The 17468-nt window shown below is 44.0% G+C and overlaps 2 protein-coding genes across 46 annotated transcripts in view; both read right to left on the bottom strand.

Annotated features, from left to right (window-relative positions):
- The window catches only part of rhot1a (ras homolog family member T1a), a 31843-nt gene extending 25567 nt beyond the window's left edge, over positions 1 to 6276 (bottom strand). For 40 of the 43 annotated variants that reach the window (XR_008135742.1, XR_008135753.1, XR_008135757.1 and 37 more), the window contains exons 1-5: positions 5597 to 5825; positions 1920 to 2060; positions 1632 to 1675; positions 1487 to 1540; positions 1234 to 1286 (exon numbers count right to left, since the gene is read on the bottom strand). Coding sequence is in view for 10 of the 43 variants with exons in the window: in XM_052517802.1 (XP_052373762.1) it covers positions 1234 to 1286; positions 1487 to 1540; positions 1632 to 1675; positions 1920 to 2060; positions 5597 to 5678 (374 nt within the window). In the remaining 33 variants the exon portion in view is untranslated. Of the gene's footprint in view, positions 1 to 1233; positions 1287 to 1486; positions 1541 to 1631; positions 1676 to 1919; positions 2061 to 5221; positions 5826 to 6075 lie in introns of those variants that run through there. The other 3 variants (XM_052517811.1, XM_052517804.1, XM_052517803.1) reach the window with 2 other exon arrangements.
- A 655-nt stretch (positions 6277 to 6931) lies between these two features.
- adap2 (ArfGAP with dual PH domains 2) lies at positions 6932 to 17409 on the bottom strand. 3 transcript variants are annotated; one of them, XM_052517816.1, is made up of 11 exons: positions 17148 to 17408; positions 12465 to 12595; positions 12043 to 12134; positions 11551 to 11639; positions 10964 to 11076; positions 10054 to 10203; positions 9545 to 9628; positions 8804 to 8866; positions 8599 to 8676; positions 8233 to 8461; positions 6932 to 7234 (listed from the first exon to the last, which is right to left on the bottom strand). In XM_052517816.1, exons 1-11 carry the CDS (start codon positions 17233 to 17235, stop codon positions 7206 to 7208), a joined length of 1146 nt encoding a protein of 381 aa, XP_052373776.1. In that variant the 5' UTR covers positions 17236 to 17408; the 3' UTR covers positions 6932 to 7205. The 3 variants fall into 3 exon arrangements, with proteins under 3 accessions (XP_052373776.1, XP_052373777.1, XP_052373775.1); XM_052517815.1 differs by lacking the exon at positions 6932 to 7234 and having other exon boundaries at positions 7701 to 8461; positions 17148 to 17409; XM_052517817.1 differs by lacking the exons at positions 6932 to 7234; positions 8599 to 8676 and having other exon boundaries at positions 7700 to 8461; positions 17148 to 17409.
- Positions 17410 to 17468: the final 59 nt, after the last annotated feature.

The raw sequence follows: 17468 nt of genomic DNA, 5'->3' as shown, positions 1-17468 counted from the left end.
GTAATCCAGGCAGACTTAGCCTTGACACCGGATCCTATTAAAGAAATTCAGGCTCAATCCAAGACAACGTTATCTGGCTGTCTGCCGGAACACACAAAGCAGAATAAACACTATGGTCCTTTAAAACCTACTGTATGTAAAATGCAGTGTTCTATATGGAAAATAAACATGTGATTCTAGGTGACAACATAAGGCTAAAAACATTAGGACCGTTTTCCTCAGAAAATATAGTCCGCTCCATGTTTCGTTCCCTTGCCTCGATACCTCAGAGTATCGTGATACTGGTATTGTGACAACCCTAAAATCAATGTTGTCTGGCTGTCTGCAATTCAACTTACAGCTAAGAAGTGACAACAATGTCCATGACCTTCTGCTTCCCATATGGAAAACTGGTCCATTGTATCACACTGTCTTTTTTCAGTTGACCCCTTTTTCCTCCCCAATTTCATTGTATCCTAATTGGTAGTTACAGTCTTGTCTCGTCGCTGCAACTCCAGGACGGACTCGGAAGAGGCTAAGGTCGAGAGCCTTGCGTCCTCCATAACAGGACCCAACCAAGCCGCACTGCTTCTTGACACAATGCCCGCTTAACCCGGAATCCAGTCACACCAATGTGTCAGAGGAAACACACCGTACACCTGGCGATCTGGTCAGCGTGCACTGCCCCCGGCCCGCCACAGGAGTCGCTAGAGCGCGATGGGACAAGGACATCCCTTCCAACCAAACCCTCCCTAACCCGGACGACGCTGGGCCAATTGTGCCCCATCCCATGGGTCTCCCGGTCGCGGCCGGCTGTGCCAGAGCCTGGACTCTAACCAGGATCTCTAGTGGCACAGCGATGCAGTAGACCACTTCACCACTCGGGAGGCCGTATCACACAGTCTTACATTACATAGCCATGAGTCATTCAGTAACCTTTCCTCCATTATCACATTGATAGGTTACACAAACAGGTACAAGGTAGTGTACTTTCCCTTGTCTATGACATAACTGGTCCATATAGCAGGCTGGTCTTATAATGAATGGCATGTCATTGAAATGACTTGACAACCGTTTCAATCTACTAAGTGAAATGTGGCAAAGCTGTCAAAAACTACACCCGCACTTTAGGTGTTGGTGCAGTCATTTCCAAATGCACCGGAGATTTAGTATCAGACTGTATACCCCCACTGTCCCTGACCAAGGGGAGACACACAAACACACACAGACACCACAAGCACACTACACACACACCTGCTATCCTTGTCCGTCCTGTCGTTTATGAGGGGAATCCAATGGCTTGTCACCTAGAAGAGAGAAAACACGTATCAAACCCTGTTACAGCTGCAAGACTCAGAACACAGGCCTGCCCTGCGCTCTCTTTAATTCAATATGGCCGACATGGTGAACAGAGTTAACAGCGTGCAGGCAGTGGGCTGTTACTAAATCAAGACATCTGAATGTCAGTTATTCTTTGTCAGAGAGAATGCTTGGTTTATAAACTGACCTTCTCAATGGACTTCTTGTTGTTGACTGAGTAAACTATGCAAATAACATTTGCCTGTAAAAAAGAGAGAATGTTATTCTACCTTGGTGGGGATAGATGTTTACTTTATGGGGATAATACAGGGTTAAAATGGTATCCTACCAACCTTTGATATTTCTTGATACAACTGCTCATCTGACTGTTCTGCTTCTACAGACACAAGACAACAACATCAAAGACAGTGTGATATTGTCTAGTCAATCTGACACATCTCCTACTTCACTGTCATAAGTACTGCCAGTAGAGCAGTTTCCAGCCATAACAAGCATTGACTGAATCCCAGTTCCGAAAAATAATAGTCTGTCTGTAGGGGCAGTCTAGTAACACTGAACAGTGTTCAGCATTAAACATTCAGTATTGATTGACGTTCAGGCTGTATGGTCTGTGGCGTTACCTGAGTAGTCCACTATGTGTGTGGGGACTCTCTCTGGAGTTACGTCTGCTGGGATGGTGATCTCCTCCGCTCGAAGGGGAACGTCGTCAGGGAACTCCTCGCTGACCAGTGACATGATCAGAGACGTCTTCCCCACTTTGGCTGTGGAGACGAGAAGACAAGTGTGTGAGTCAGACAGAAGCATCAGTGTGTGATTGCAATCAGGATAGCCTGATTCCAGATCTGTTTGTGATGTCTTGCCAACTCCTATGGTCATGTGACAATGACAGTGACAATGACCATAGGAGTTGGCGAGACGGCACAAACAGATCTGGAACCAGGCTACAATGAGGAGATACTCCCTGTGATGGGAGATCATCAATTGAGCTTTAGTGTCCCCTCTCAACATTGTACCATACAATGTGCAGGTTTCAAGGTAATGTCACGTGGACAAGTACAGTGCCATGCCGTTCTTGCCAGCTCTAACCCCAACAATGCAGTAATCAATATCAATGTTGAACAAAAAATAACAAGGTAGAGCAAAAACATGAGAAATAGAAATAAGAACAACATGAAGTGAGTATGCTATATACATGGTCAGTTCCAATAGCATATTTACAATGTGCAGATATACTGATAGGGGTATATATGTATAGGGGTAAGGTGACTAAGCATCAGGAAATATGATAAAAAGAGTAGCATATATGCTGAATGTATGTGAGTGCGTGTGCATAGAGTCAGTATAAATATTTGTGCATGATGTGTGTGTGAGCAAATTAAGCTTTTGTGTGTGTGTGTGAGTTTAGAGTCCTGTGAGAGCGCATAGAGACAGAGTCAACCCCGATAGTACATAAGGCCAATTTGTTAGCTATTTAGCTTAGGGAAAGAAGCCCTTCAGGAGCCTGTTGGTGTCAGACTTCATGCACCGGTACCGCTTGCCGTGCGGAAGTAGAGGACAGTCTATGGCTTGGGTGGCTGGAGTCTTCAATGATTTTCCGGGCCTTCCTTTGACACAGCCTGATATAGAGGTCCTGAATGACAGTGATGTACTGGCCTGTCCGCACCACCCTCTGTAGCGCCATGCGATCGAGGGCGGTACAGTTGCCATACCAAGCAGTGATGCAGCCAGTCAAGATGCTCTCAATGGTGCAGCTGTAGAACTTTAAGACTTTGAAGGCCAATGCTAAACCTTTCCATCCTGAGGGGGAAGAAGTTGCGCCTTCTTCATGACAGTGCATGTCAGCCATTTTAAGTTCTGAGTGATTTGGACACTGAAGAACTTGCGACCAGTTCCACTGCAGCCCCAGGGATGTGGATGGGGGAGTGCTCGCCCCCTCCCCCGTTTCCTGTAGTCCAAGATCAGCTCCTTGGTCTTACTGACGTTGAGGGAAAGGTTGTTGCTCCGGGACCACACTGTCATGTAACTGACATCCTCCCTGTAGGCTGTCTTATCGTCGCTGGTGATCAGGCCTACCACCATCGTGCTGTCAGCAAACTTGGTGTTGGAGTCATGTGCAGAGTACAGGACGGAACTAATCGCACACACCCCTGTGGGGACCCCGTGTTGAGGGCCAGCGTGGCGGAGGTGATGTTGCCTACCCTCACCACCTGGGAGTGGCCCGTCAGGAAGTCCAGGATCCAGTTGCAGAGGGAAGTGTTCAGTCCCAGGGTCCGAAGCGTGGTGACGAGTTTGGAGGTGACAAAGGTGTTGAACGCTGAGCTGTAGTCAATGAACAGCATTCTCACATAGGTATTCCTCTTATCTAGGTGGGTGAAGGCAGTGTAGAATGAATTTGAGATTGTGTCGGCTACGGATCTGCATACATTACAGACTGTTACGACAGATGTGTTGAGTGACTGAAGTGTGAAGATAAGAGCAGCTGGCAAGCATGAACAGGGACTAGTTAAGTGTTGGAGTGTCTTATTAAATTCCACGACTTGATTGAATCCAGCACCATAGTGCACAGCCAGAGGACACAGGGCTGCAGATACTGCACAGAGAGTTGCAGTTCTGATACATTTCAACATGCATCCTTTTTCCTACCATAACCATTGATCTAACGCCAATGGAGGGGTTTTATCAAGCCGGGTTCAATTAGCCTGCAGTAGCTTTCACCCATATTATGTTGAGTCAGATCAGTGAATGGGCTCCTGCTTCAAGGGCGGTAGGACAGTTCATCAAGTTCAAGAACAGGGGCAGCCTCTGCAGGTGCATGGAAAGGACTTGTATCTATGGACACATGAGCTGTGTTTACAGTCTGGCTGCCCAATTCTGATCCTTTTGCACTACTACTTGGTCTTTTGACCAATCAGATCAGCTCCTTTTCCAGTAATTGTGAAAAAGATCAGTAGTGGGCTGTCTGTGTAAATGCATCCTTGGTTGCTGAGTGATATCACCAACGTTAGCATACACACGTACAGTTTTGGCTGCCCTCTCAAGGGACCTGTCAGCAACGCCAAAGAGAATGTGTCAATGTAGGTCAGCCAGCCAGTTGCATCTGATAAACAGATGTGAGTGAAGAACACAGGGCAGAAAGGAGGACAACCAGCATGTTGTCACAAGTTCCTTTAAAGGTCTCAGTTCTATCACATTCTACCCAATTTACCAATGTGATCATTGACAATAGTCGCGCTCAAAAAAAATGTAAATGACATAGCTTAAAAATATATGCATTGTGGATATGGGAGAAGATGAATGTAAATTAAATAGGGCCCTAATTTGCAAAGTGCACGAGATGTGGCTATGGGGATTTGGGAGAAGTGTATTGTGGAGTCCAAAAGTTGCAATGTGACCAAATGGCTAAAATACACAGATCTGAGCAGAACATGAGTTCTACTGTTCCATGGAATGTCAAGCTGACAGTGTGCACGAGGACAGATCGATAGTGCAAAGCGCGTGCAAGGTTGAGTGAGTGTTCTATTGATACGACCCTAACCTACATTACTAGCTAGCTAGTTAATTACTGTGGCTAGAAGTTACACCAAACATACTTTAAATAACTACAGCTACTGTGTGCGTATTACTAAGTGAACGAACCAATAGTCTTTATTAACTAGCCATTCACATTTGACTGCGGCATTTGCTAGTTAGCGAGGTATTTTGTTGGCTTAACGTCTTCACAATGTCACATTGAATCAGTTCGATGCAATGGTATTCTTAGTTGTGCGGTCATACAAGTACAAAATACAACCTAGGTGTACATTCGTATATACCGTGTATTTTGATTAATTGAATGTATTTGCGGAGTTAAGCTAGCTAGCATACTAGCTAATTACTGTGCAGGCATCAAGCGCCAGCTATATTTAATGAATCAGCCACTTACGTTCCCCAACGAGTAATATCCTCACGTCCTTCCTCATATTTGCAATTGTTTTTTATTCACAAATCAATAAAGTCTTTGTTCTTTCATAAATATCATATATTCTTTGATGCCGCCCTACAGCAGTTTATCTAATGCCAGGCCTGCGCAGTTTAGACTGCGCTGTCAAACTGGTCGGCGCCACTTTCTTTGTAGGACAAAACGGACGGAGGAATTTCTCCGTTAATTTGTTATCTTTTCTCTCGCTTCTTGTACAATTGAAGTTCCACGCTCAACAGCGATACACATTCTTGTAAATGACATAATTGTTTAAAACGCTATATTCCTTTATTTTCTGTACTTTCATGACATTTTGCACGAAATATTTGAGACGCACACCTCCTCCAGCTGACCTCCAATACCCGGCAACTACGGCAAGCAGTAGCAGACAAACGCTGTCGAAACATACTAGACAACGCATCTGCTACCCTCTAGCGCTCATGTGGTGACATTGGCTTGGAATTCAAATGTAGTGGCTTGATTTGATTGTATTGTGAAATGATAAAGGAGGCAGGGATTCAATTGCTCTCAACTCAGAAGACGCTGAGGGCTCGAATTGAGGGGGTATGTGAGGGTATGGCATACCCTTTGTTAAAGAAAAGGGCTAAAAACATACCCTTCTAATACATAGTTGTTATATTATCACTGTTTTTATTGGTAATCACACTTGGTATTAGATATTTTTCCAGTTGATATTAATTTTATAACATGTACGCACACTCACACACGTTTACTTTGACCTGGTTTCACACTTAAGTGCACACGGGACACACAACTCTGCCATTTTAATACGTAAGGTTTGAGAATAAGAATTTTACCTTCCATGCCGAGCAAGGCATCTAGTTTGTCCATCATTTGTGGTGAGACAGTACTGCCCCAATTCATTTTTCAATAATTCCGGTAGAATCATGTAAAAAATAAAATAGAAATAGAAAATAGAAAAATAGAAACAACATGTAAAGTGTTGGTCACATGTTTCATAAAAGATCCCAGAAATGTTCCCGATGCACCAAAAAAAAAAATTCTCTAAAATTTTAGGACCACCACATCCGGAGGATCATCTGAGACCATCCACCCAGATAGCTGATGAAACTGTGGGTTTGCAAAACTGAAGAATTTCGGCACAAACTTGCCAGAAACGGTCTCAGGGAAGCTCAACGTTGTGAATAGAGTGCCCCATCGTGGCGGTGGGGTTATGATTTGGGAAGGCATAAAGCTACGGAAAATTAACACAATTGCATTTTATTGATGGCAATTTGACTCCATAGAGACTCCGTGACGAGATCCTGTCGCGCCCATTGTCGTGCCATTCATCAGCCGCCATCACCTTAAGTTTCAGCATGATAATGGACGGCCTCATATTGCAAGGATCTGTACACAATTCCTGGAATCAAAAAAAATCCCAGTTCTTCAATGGCCTGCATACTCACCAACCATGTCACTAATTGAGCATGTTTGGGATTGCTCTGGATCGACAGCGTGTTCCAGTATCCAGCAACTATTGAAAAGCAGTGGGACAACATTCCACATGCCACAATCAACAGCCTGATCAACTTGCGAAGAGGATATGTCGCGCTGCATGAGGCAAATAGTGGTCACACCAGATCCTAACTGGTTTTCTGTATCTGTGACCAATAGATGCATATTTGTATTCCCAGTTGTGAAATCCATAGATTAGGTCTGAATTAATTTATTTCAACAGACTGATTTCCTTATTTAAACTGTAACTCAGTAATAATCTTTGAAATTGTTGCATGTTGTGTTAATATTTTTGTTCAGTGTAGATGAGTCTTCAGAGTGGGTTTTGCAGCCAATGTTGGTGGAATCTCTGTCTCGAAAGTCAGCGCTTTCTCCAAAGTCAAGTCTTCCCTCGGCTCTCTCTCCAAAGTCAACTCTTCCCTCGGCTCTCTCTCCAAAGTCAACTCTTCCCTCGGCTCTCTCTCCAAAGTCAACTCTTCCCTCGGATGTTGGCTTCAGCTGAAACAAGACAAGCCAGAAAAGCGTATATTAGGTTATTCCCCATATGGTGTATGAATATATACTATGTCCAGTACGTGCATAGTGTGTATGTGTGTGTGTGGACGGGCTCGTGTGTGTGTGGACAGGCTCGTGTGTGTGAGGACGGGCTCGTGTGTGTGAGGACGGGCTCGTGTGTGTGAGGACGGGCTCGTGTGTGTGAGGACGGGCTCGTGTGTGTGAGGACGGGCTCGTGTGTGTGTGGACGGGCTCGTGTGTGTGAGGACGGGCTCGTGTGTGTGAGGACGGGCTCGTGTGTGTGAGGACAGGCTCGTGTGTGTGTGGACAGGCTCGTGTGTGTGTGGACAGGCTCGTGTGTGTGTGGACAGGCTCGTGTGTGTGTGTGGACGGGCTCGTGTGTGAGGACGGGCTCGTGTGTTGAGGACCTCGTGTGTGTGTGGACGGGCTCGTGTGTGTGAGGACAGGCTCGTGTGTGAGGACAGGCTCGTGTGTGTGAGGACAGGCTCGTGTGTGTGAGGACGGGCTCGTGTGTGTGAGGACAGGCTCGTGTGTGTGAGGACAGGCTCGTGTGTGTGAGGACAGGCTCGTGTGTGTGTGGGACAGGCTCGTGTGTGTGTGGACGGGCTCGTGTGTGTGAGGACGGGCTCGTGTGTGTGAGGACAGGCTCGTGTGTGTGAGGACGGGCTCGTGTGTGTGGACGGGCTCGTGTGTGTGAGGACGGGCTCGTGTGTGTGAGGACGGGCTCGTGTGTGTGAGGACGGGCTCGTGTGTGTGAGGACAGGCTCGTGTGTGTGAGGACAGGCTCGTGTGTGTGAGGACAGGCTCGTGGAATAGGCTGGAGCGGAATCAGTGGCATGGTATCAAATACATCAAACACATGGTTTCCATGGTTTCCATGTGTTTGATGCCATTCCATCCGCTCCGTTCTGCCCATTATTATGAGCCGTCCTCCCCTCAGGAGTCTCCTGTGGTGTGAATACTGGTGACATGGCTCTTACTGGTGTAGTCCTGGGGCTGCATGGGTTTAGAGATGACCTCTCTGAGGGCCTCCACCCACTCTCTCTGTTCCCTCTCCTGCTCACACATGAAGACAAACTGGCGGTCCGGCGTGTCCACTGTGACTCCACACCTCCACCGGTTGCCTCTGGTCCTTTTGGGAATGCACTCACTCACTGAGTAACCATTGGTCTCTGTGCCGAGGAACACAACTCCCAGCTCCTCAGCATCCTGTAGTAAACAGACACACACAACATGTTGATAGTGTAGAGATTAGGATTTGAGTGATACACACAGGTACACAGCGAATACACACACACACACACACACACACCCTTTTGAGATGATGAGGTGGACTCCTTTCTTACCAGCTGGCCTTTGAAGTAAAGGAGCTTCCTGTCTTGGGAGTCCAAGATGAACCATCTCTTTTTGAACGTCTCCTTTTGCTTCCCAACAAATACACTTTATTGTCACTGTGTTCATAATGCGATTACATTGTAACAACCAGGTCACTTTACGTTTCTTCTATCCAATGTCATTATTTAGTATGATAATCACAAAGTAACTACCTACCATAGGACCTGTCTTCTCCATGTATCCTTCTTTGAGGTAGTTTCTGGTAATTCTAGTCCTCAACTGTCAGAATACACATAATAAAGAGGAATACAGAAGAAGCATTTATAAGCATCAGTTCATTTATTGCTAATTGCAACAGTAGTTATTGATTGCTACGGTTGCTGAATATGTCCTTAGGCACTAGGAACCACTGTCTGTTCTTTAGGAAATATTTACATCTAAATGTGCTGCTATTCTGCAACATAAAACCAAGCCAATAGTTACTGGAAATACTATCTTGTGACACCCTCTCAAAGTTGAAACGTGTTGAACTTCCTCTAATGCATTGATTCATTGAAGTCTGTCTTCACACGGCATAACAACACCCTATAGTTTCACGTTTTATTAGTAGCATGTACAGGATACATATGGTATAGACTGTCCAATGAAATGCTTACTTGCAAGTTCTTTCTCGACAATGCAACAACAATAAGAAATAAGAATAACAGCATAAAGTAAATGGCTCAGTAGAATATAATAGACATTTTATCATAAGTATAATAATGGAATTTATAGTATGTTTACACCCTAAAGTGAATGGGCTACAGGGGACAATAAAAATACCAAATTCATGTGGGGGAGACATTGGTAGCCTCTGATTTGACGGAAATAGAGATACTGTGCCGGTACAAACATGGTTGAAAAGATGGGCATATACCAGAGAGAACTTTACTGAAATATAGTCTAACAAACACTTACTTCTTTATCACTTCCTGTGGGGTATGCTGTTTTCAGGTAGGCAAAGCGAGCAGCTCGAATGGCATTGAACCAGTTGACAATCTCCTGAGTAGGGAAGACTAGTAAGCTTTACACACTGATATACAGCATAATCTGCTACAGGAGGATGCCAAAAAAACTATCTCCAACCAACTGTGAATACAAGCAGATCAACAAAGATATCATACAAAAATACTAACAAAAGCTTGTTTTGCAAAGTTGTAAATATTTTAGCATGGCTTCTTGCTCACTTATCCACTTCCTCGTGTTTTGGATGAGGCCATGTGACGGCAAACGTCTTTCTCTTATCTCAACTGGTAGTACCAGGAGATCAGTTTGTGATTTATCCAACTCCTCTGTACTTTTCACTTTCATAACAAACATATGGCAAAGGAGTTGTATAAAACACACAGTGACAGATATTTGATCACCAGGCTATACAAAAGCTACTCTTCTATAATAAAGAGTGAAATACAGAGAGAAATGCCCACCTCTCCACTTTCGTGGTAGACAAAAATACTTCTGGTGTGGCTGTCTTTCTGGTAGGTAATCTGCAGACCATGGGCGTGACCAATTTTCTCAGGTTGAAAGGTCACATTCACGTCTTTGATGGAGATGAGCGCTTTGGGCCCTTTGGACGGCTGAGGGCGCAGAGTGATGATGTGTACAATGCAAGCCCAGTGAAAATTCAACAATGTGGCTTAACTATTTGTAAGCCTGACTTGAGAGAAAACTGAACATATGTCAAAGTCAAATTATGTTAAGATGATTCACAAGTGAACCCCTGTAAATATTAGCAGAGCTATGGCACTGAACTCTTTTCACCTTTCAGTAGACACATGTCCAGGGAGGGGTGTATTTGAGATAGGAGTATCTAGAATTGATAATTGATAAATGCCATTGGATGAGGTAATGTTTTGGTCCTAAGTGGTACCAAGAACGAGATAAGAACTTAATTTAGGAGACCAAACTGAACAATAATTTATAGCTAACGCTATCTAGCTTTTGGGATACTCCTCTTTCAAGTAAAATTATATTTGTGTAATGTTCCTAAGATCTGTTATTCGTCATGTGAGTTGAGATGGGTGTGTCTTGGCTATAAATGATACTAAGAACTGTTTTGTAATCACTCTCAGAGAATTCATTTATAGACACTGAATTGATCTGAGAGTCACAGGGCTATGGTGTAGCTCATATATAATTAAATATGGACTTTATAACATACTCTGACTTGTGTGTGGTTTGCTCTCTCAGTGTTTAGTAATACAGGAAATTACCACGACAGGCACTGGACTCTTTTCACCTTTCAGTAGTCACACGTTCAAAGTATGTGACCATTAACAGTTTAGAAATTTGGCCGTGCAGCAAAGCTACCCAGCATGTCAATGACCTCACACTTACATCCTCCTTGTTGAAGTAAGCCAGGGTGAATTCCTTCTCAGACAGAACAAACTTCCTTCTCTGAAACTGTCCCTTCTCCTTCCCCTTCTTCCACAGCATCCCTTCATAGAAACCTGGAATGGACCCAAAGAAGTGTACTCTGTTACGTCTCCGTAACTCATCAATACATGTGGGTATGCCTCTCATGTCTCTGTGTGTGGTTTTCACTCAAGTGAACGATGCTCTGCTGTAGGTCCACAGAGGTGTCAGTGTGACAAGAATAGGTTTTTCTTGTCAGTGCACGATGAACAAACTACATTGACCCTGCAAAATGCCTCACTGTGGACAATATTTCCATTTCAATGTATGTCATTTAGCAAACGCTTTTATCCAAACCGACCTACAATCATGGGCGCATACATTTGTCATGTATAGGTGGCCCTGGGAATCAAACCTACTATCCTGGCATTTCAAGAGCCATGCTCTACCAACTGAACTACAGAAGACCATAATTAAAATAATACAGAAATATAGAAGAAATGGCAGAGGTTCTCTGTGTTATAACATGTGATTTGAACGTCCACAGACAAGCAGTAAAGCCAGTTCACCTGTCGTGTAGGCCAGTGGGGGATACTTTGTCTCGCCGGTAAATTCCATCCTCTCATATTTTGCTCTTATCCACTGCTCCCTTAAGACGCTGGGGGTAAAAAGGATCAAATGTTCTACAGTATCACAGGCTTATCGGATCCTTGAGTCCACAGTTTCTCCTGCATTGTTTTAGACAGGGTGAATAGAAACCCTAAGTATTGTCCATTGCATTTGTTTTTCTTAAACCTTCAAAAGACAAATCATTTTTCATTGGGAGAGAGAGACAACAATTGACTGACTGGTTAAATTATTTATAATTCCATTGTCAGAAGTTCCACTTCTTTATTTTTTTTAACAATACAATCCTTTCCTTCCCCTTCCTACATTGATGCGCAAAGTCAGCATCCTTCAACTTCCCTAAATGCTGCCATTCGTTTGTACAAAAACGAGTGCCCAGTGCCAAGAGCAGTTGTCAGTGAAGTAGTGAAATGACCTGGGATGGCAATACTTACGCACAGTCTTCTTGCTGGGGCCGGTAGTAGAATGCTGGGACTGCTTTCTCATAGATGGCTCTGCCTGTGGCATTTCCATTGGCTTTCATGAACTTTGTACCCAAACAAACACCCCAAAAGAAGGAAATTGACAGAGGACATAAATACATTGTATTGATTAAGATTGCAAACCAAACCAGTACCCAAAGTGGTCCTCCAAGATGAGAACCAGGAGTGAAATTGACATGTAGTGGTCACAAAACCTGGTCTTGAAGAGATACTGGTTGTGAAGGCTTTTATTCCACCCCAGCACAAAGTTAATGATCATTTGTTGATGGATTGATCTGGTTAGTGTTGGGCTGGAACGAGACACCTGAACACCCTGTAAGATCTCCAGAACCAGGGTTGGTGTTGACCACTGCTGTAAGAGATCCATTCATTACCTTCACTAGCTCGTCATCCCAGAAGTCGAGCCGTATGGATTTAACGCGGCTGATGTTGGACAGGTTGCGGTGCACTCCAGAGCAGTTCAGACACACAAATACACCCAGCTTATAGGACGCCCAGTCAGGATCTATACAGTGTATGCAGAGGACGGGAGGATCACCAGAAAGAGACAAGACTCAAGATCACTCAAAACTCATGGAAAAACAGAGATCAAAGAATGAATGACCATCTCTGTGTGGTGTCACTCAGCACTGAAAATCACAGATATCTTTCAAAATAGTAAAATGGTGCTCAGGCCAGTCCTGGTTATTCTGTCACCTAGGCAAGACAAAAATATCGCTGCCCCTGTAAAACTAAACATAGTACCAGTAAGCAAACTGATGTTGAAAAGTCGTATTTTCCAGATGTTGAAAGATGAAAAGACGTATTGTCCGGACATTGAAATCAGGTTCCATTTTGGTTCTGAATTAATGTTAAAAATATATATTTTCCCAGAAGTTGAAAACAAGTATTTTCCGGACATTTGAAATCAGGTTCATTTTCCGTTTGGAATTAAAGTTGAAAAGGGGCAGAACGACAGATTTGTACCTTGTCAGCTCGGGGATTTGAACTTTCAGTTACTAGTTACTAGTCCAACGCTCTAAGCACTAGGCTACCCTGCCACTATGTCAACATCATTTATAGATGTCTATGTTTGGGCCAAATCAACGCTTATCCAGGCCAGATCAAAAACCAACGTCCGTGGAAATCAAGGCCGGGCTGGACTGCACCAAAAAACAACTGCTGGTCCGTGCTTACCGAGGTGTAACCTACCCTGTCCACCTGCAACGTAATTTTATAAATGCCCATCCATGTGTTAGGCCCACCATTTGTAAAACAGGCTGTTGCATTTGCTTTATTAGTCCTGATTCCTGTGGCTAATCAATGTGGCTATTTAAGCTACCTAACTTTATCAGCAGTTATCCTGAGCCTGTTTGCAATGTGTTTACACCACAGGAGTTATCCTGAGCCTGTTTACAATGTGTTTACACCACAGCAGTTATCCTGAGCCTGTTTACAATGTGTTTACACCACAGCAGTTATCCTGAGCCTGTTTGCAATGTGTTTACACCACAGCAGTTATCCTGAGCCTGTTTGCAATGTGTTTACACCACAGCAGTTATCCTGAGCCTGTTTGCAATGTGTTTACACCACAGCAGTTATCCTGAGCCTGTTTTACACCACAGCAATGTGTTTACAATGTGTTTACCACAGCAGTTATCCTGAGCCTGTTTGCAATGTGTTTACACCACAGCAGTTATCCTGAGCCTGTTTGCAATGTGTTTACACCACAGCAGTTATCCTGAGCCTGTTTGCAATGTGTTTACACCACAGCAGTTATCCTGAGCCTGTTTGCAATGTGTTTACACCACAGCAGTTATCCTGAGCCTGTTTGCAATGTGTTTACACCACAGCAGTTATCCTGAGCCTGTTTGCAATGTGTTTACACCACAGCAGTTATCCTGAGCCTGTTATCCTGAGCCTGTTTGCAATGTGTTTACACCACAGGAGTTATCCTGAGCCTATTTTTACAATGTGTTTACACCACAGGAGTTATCCTGAGCCTGTTTGCAATGCAATGTGTTTTTACACCACAGCAGTTATCCTGAGCCTGTTTGCAATGTGTTTCCTGACCTGTTTACAGGTGTTATCCTGAGCCTGTTTACAATGTGTTTACACCACAGGAGTTATCCTGAGCCTGTTTGCAATGTGTTTACACCACAGGAGTTATCCTGAGCCTGTTTGCAATGTGTTTACACCACAGCAGTTATCCTGAGCCTGTTTGCAATGTGTTTACACCACAGCAGTTATCCTGAGCCTGTTTGCAATGTGTTTACACCACAGCAGTTATCCTGAGCCTGTTTGCAATGTGTTTACACCACAGGAGTTATCCTGAGCCTGTTTACAATGTGTTTACACCACAGGAGTTATCCTGAGCCTGTTTGCAGTTTATCCTGAGCCTGTTTACAATGTGTTTACACCACAGCAGTTATCCTGAGCCTGTTTACAATGTGTTTACACCACAGCAGTTATCCTGAGCCTGTTTGCAATGTGTTTACACCACAGCAGTTATCCTGAGCCTGTTTGCAATGTGTTTACACCACAGCAGTTATCCTGAGCCTGTTTGCAATGTGTTTACACCACAGCAGTTATCCTGAGCCTGTTTGCAATGTGTTTACACCACAGCAGTTATCCTGAGCCTGTTTGCAATGTGTTTACACCACAGCAGTTATCCTGAGCCTGTTTGCAATGTGTTTACACCACAGCAGTTATCCTGAGCCTGTTTGCAATGTGTTTACACCACAGCAGTTATCCTGAGCCTGTTTACAATGTGTTTACACCACAGGAGTTATCCTGAGCCTGTTTACAATGTGTTTACACCACAGCAGTTATCCTGAGCCTGTTTGCAATGTGTTTACACCACAGCAGTTATCCTGAGCCTGTTTGCAATGTGTTTACACCACAGCAGTTATCCTGAGCCTGTTTGCAATGTGTTTACACCACAGCAGTTATCCTGAGCCTGTTTGCAATGTGTTTACACCATGTTATCCTGTGTTTGCAATGTGTTTACCCACAGCAGTTATCCTGAGCCTGTTTGCAATGTGTTTACACCACAGCAGTTATCCTGTGTTTACAATGTGTTTACACCACAGGAGTTATCCTGAGCCTGTTTGCAATGTGTTTACACCACAGGAGTTATCCTGAGCCTGTTTGCAATGTGTTTACACCACAGTGTTTACAGTTATCCTGAGCCTGTTTGCAATGTGTTTACACCACAGCAGTTATCCTGAGCCTGTTTGCAATGTGTTTACACCACAGCAGTTATCCTGAGCCTGTTTGCAATGTGTTTACACCACAGCAGTTATCCTGAGCCTGTTTGCAATCCTGTTATCCTGCCTGTTTGCAATGTGTTTACACCACAGCAGTTATCCTGAGCCTGTTTGCAATGTGTTTACACCACATCAGTTATCCTGAGCCTGTTTGCAATGTGTTTACACCACATCAGTTATCCTGAGCCTGTTTGCAATGTGTTTACACCACAGGAGTTATCCTGAGCCTGTTTGCAATGTGTTTACACCACAGCAGTTATCCTGAGCCTGTTTGCAATGTGTTTACACCACAGGAGTTATCCTGAGCCTGTTTGCAATGTGTTTACACCACATCAGTTATCCTGAGCCTGTTTGCAATGTGTTTACACCACAGGAGTTATCCTGAGCATGTTTGCAATGTGTTTACACCACAGGAGTTATCCTGAGCCTGTTTGCAATGTGTTTACACCACAGGAGGTTGGTGGCACATTAATTGGGGAGGATGGGTTTGTGGTAACGGCTGGAGCGAAATAGGTGGAATGGTATCAAATACAACAAACACAGGGTTTCCATGTGTTTGATGCCATTCCATTTGCTCCATTCCAGCCATTATTGTGAGTCGTCCTCCCCTCAGCAGCCTCCACTGGTTTACACAGCAGAAAATGCAGATGTATGTTATTTTTCACTATGATTAGCTCATCAAAAACAAACTTGAAACCACAGATCATGACAATTTAGCTCCTATGGTGAAAGTCCTGGACAGCAGGATTTGCATAACATAGGCTGAGAGACGCTCGAATGTGTAAGCATATTACAACGGTGTGTTCATAAATTAACTTTGGAGTACCAGAGTGCACTCTGGGCGTTCGTAAATTCAAAGCATTGTCAGACACCTCATTCTGGCAATTGTAAGGTTGTTTTCATGTTATCTAGAGCGTTGGCGACTAACTGTGCTGCTGGCAACAATTTAATAACTTGTTTTTGCCGACGTTTACGGACACCTGTCATATTCAACGTGTGTTGCGCGTTGGAAAATGCATGTTACTCTGCGCTCTGACACACAGGCGAGAGTGATCTGAAATGGGAGTAGATCGCCAGAGTGAATTTACGAACGCACCTAATACGTTGTTGGTTAACATGTCAGCACATTTTTTTTATTTGATTGGGCGTCATTTAGTTAGGCTATTTGATCGGAGAAACCTGCATGATGTCTCACTACATTGTCATAGCTTTTATCTCCAGCCTGTGGGCTACAGAAAAGGTCACATACCATATATGCTACGATATCTGCTACATGATTTATGTTAATCGTTTTTTTGGACGGAAAGTTGGTGGAGTATGGCAGCGATACGTCTCTCCAACAGTACCCCAGAAAGGCGCGCTGGGAATAGACACGCTAAATATTTTGCGCCCCTGCCTATAACAAAGTGGGCACTGCTTATCACAGGGCGCCATCGGCGCTCACCTAAAACGCCCACATGACACTGGTTGAAAGAAATGTACATTGTTTTGGAGCTAGAATTACGTGAGGTTGGAGGTGCGTCTTGGTCAGTTTAGCTCAGAAAATGACACCCTCTTCAATCTTCCGCCATTGGCGGTCGCCTAATGAGCGGGCAAGCCTTGTAGGTAGAAGTTATTGTTCAGTAGTGAGAAAGCGATGTCTACATGACACAAACAAGCATTTACCCTATACATGACTATTTAACACACCACACACAAGTCAGAACATGGGCTGAATTATTTCATGTGAAGAAATAGTACATTCATTGGCAACTTCATCCCTAACTCTTGAATTGACTAGGATTTAAATGGAACTACATTGTCACTCACCCGGCGCGCTACAGTCTGCGCATTGGTTGTTTTCTGGCAGTTTCCCCAATTCCAGCAAAATCGTTTTGTTTCTGTCCTTGTTTGCCATTATTTTGCGAATATAAATCTGTATCGAATGGAGGAAATATTGGTTAAATATGAGTGGTGTAATTAGCCATTTACGTAACGAAATACAAATGTTGACGTTTCTGTTGAGTTTGGACGAAAACTGGAACGTGTGTTACATACAGTACGTAGGACCACGACGAACGTAAAATGCTTGTGATTTTTATTTTGTAACCTCCCACTACAGAAATGAAAACATGACGCGTGTTGTTTTGT

Source organism: Oncorhynchus keta, unplaced genomic scaffold, assembly GCF_023373465.1.
Source record: "Oncorhynchus keta strain PuntledgeMale-10-30-2019 unplaced genomic scaffold, Oket_V2 Un_scaffold_9739_pilon_pilon, whole genome shotgun sequence".
Classification (NCBI taxonomy): domain Eukaryota; kingdom Metazoa; phylum Chordata; class Actinopteri; order Salmoniformes; family Salmonidae; genus Oncorhynchus; species Oncorhynchus keta.
This window is presented reverse-complemented; position numbering and strand designations above follow the sequence as displayed.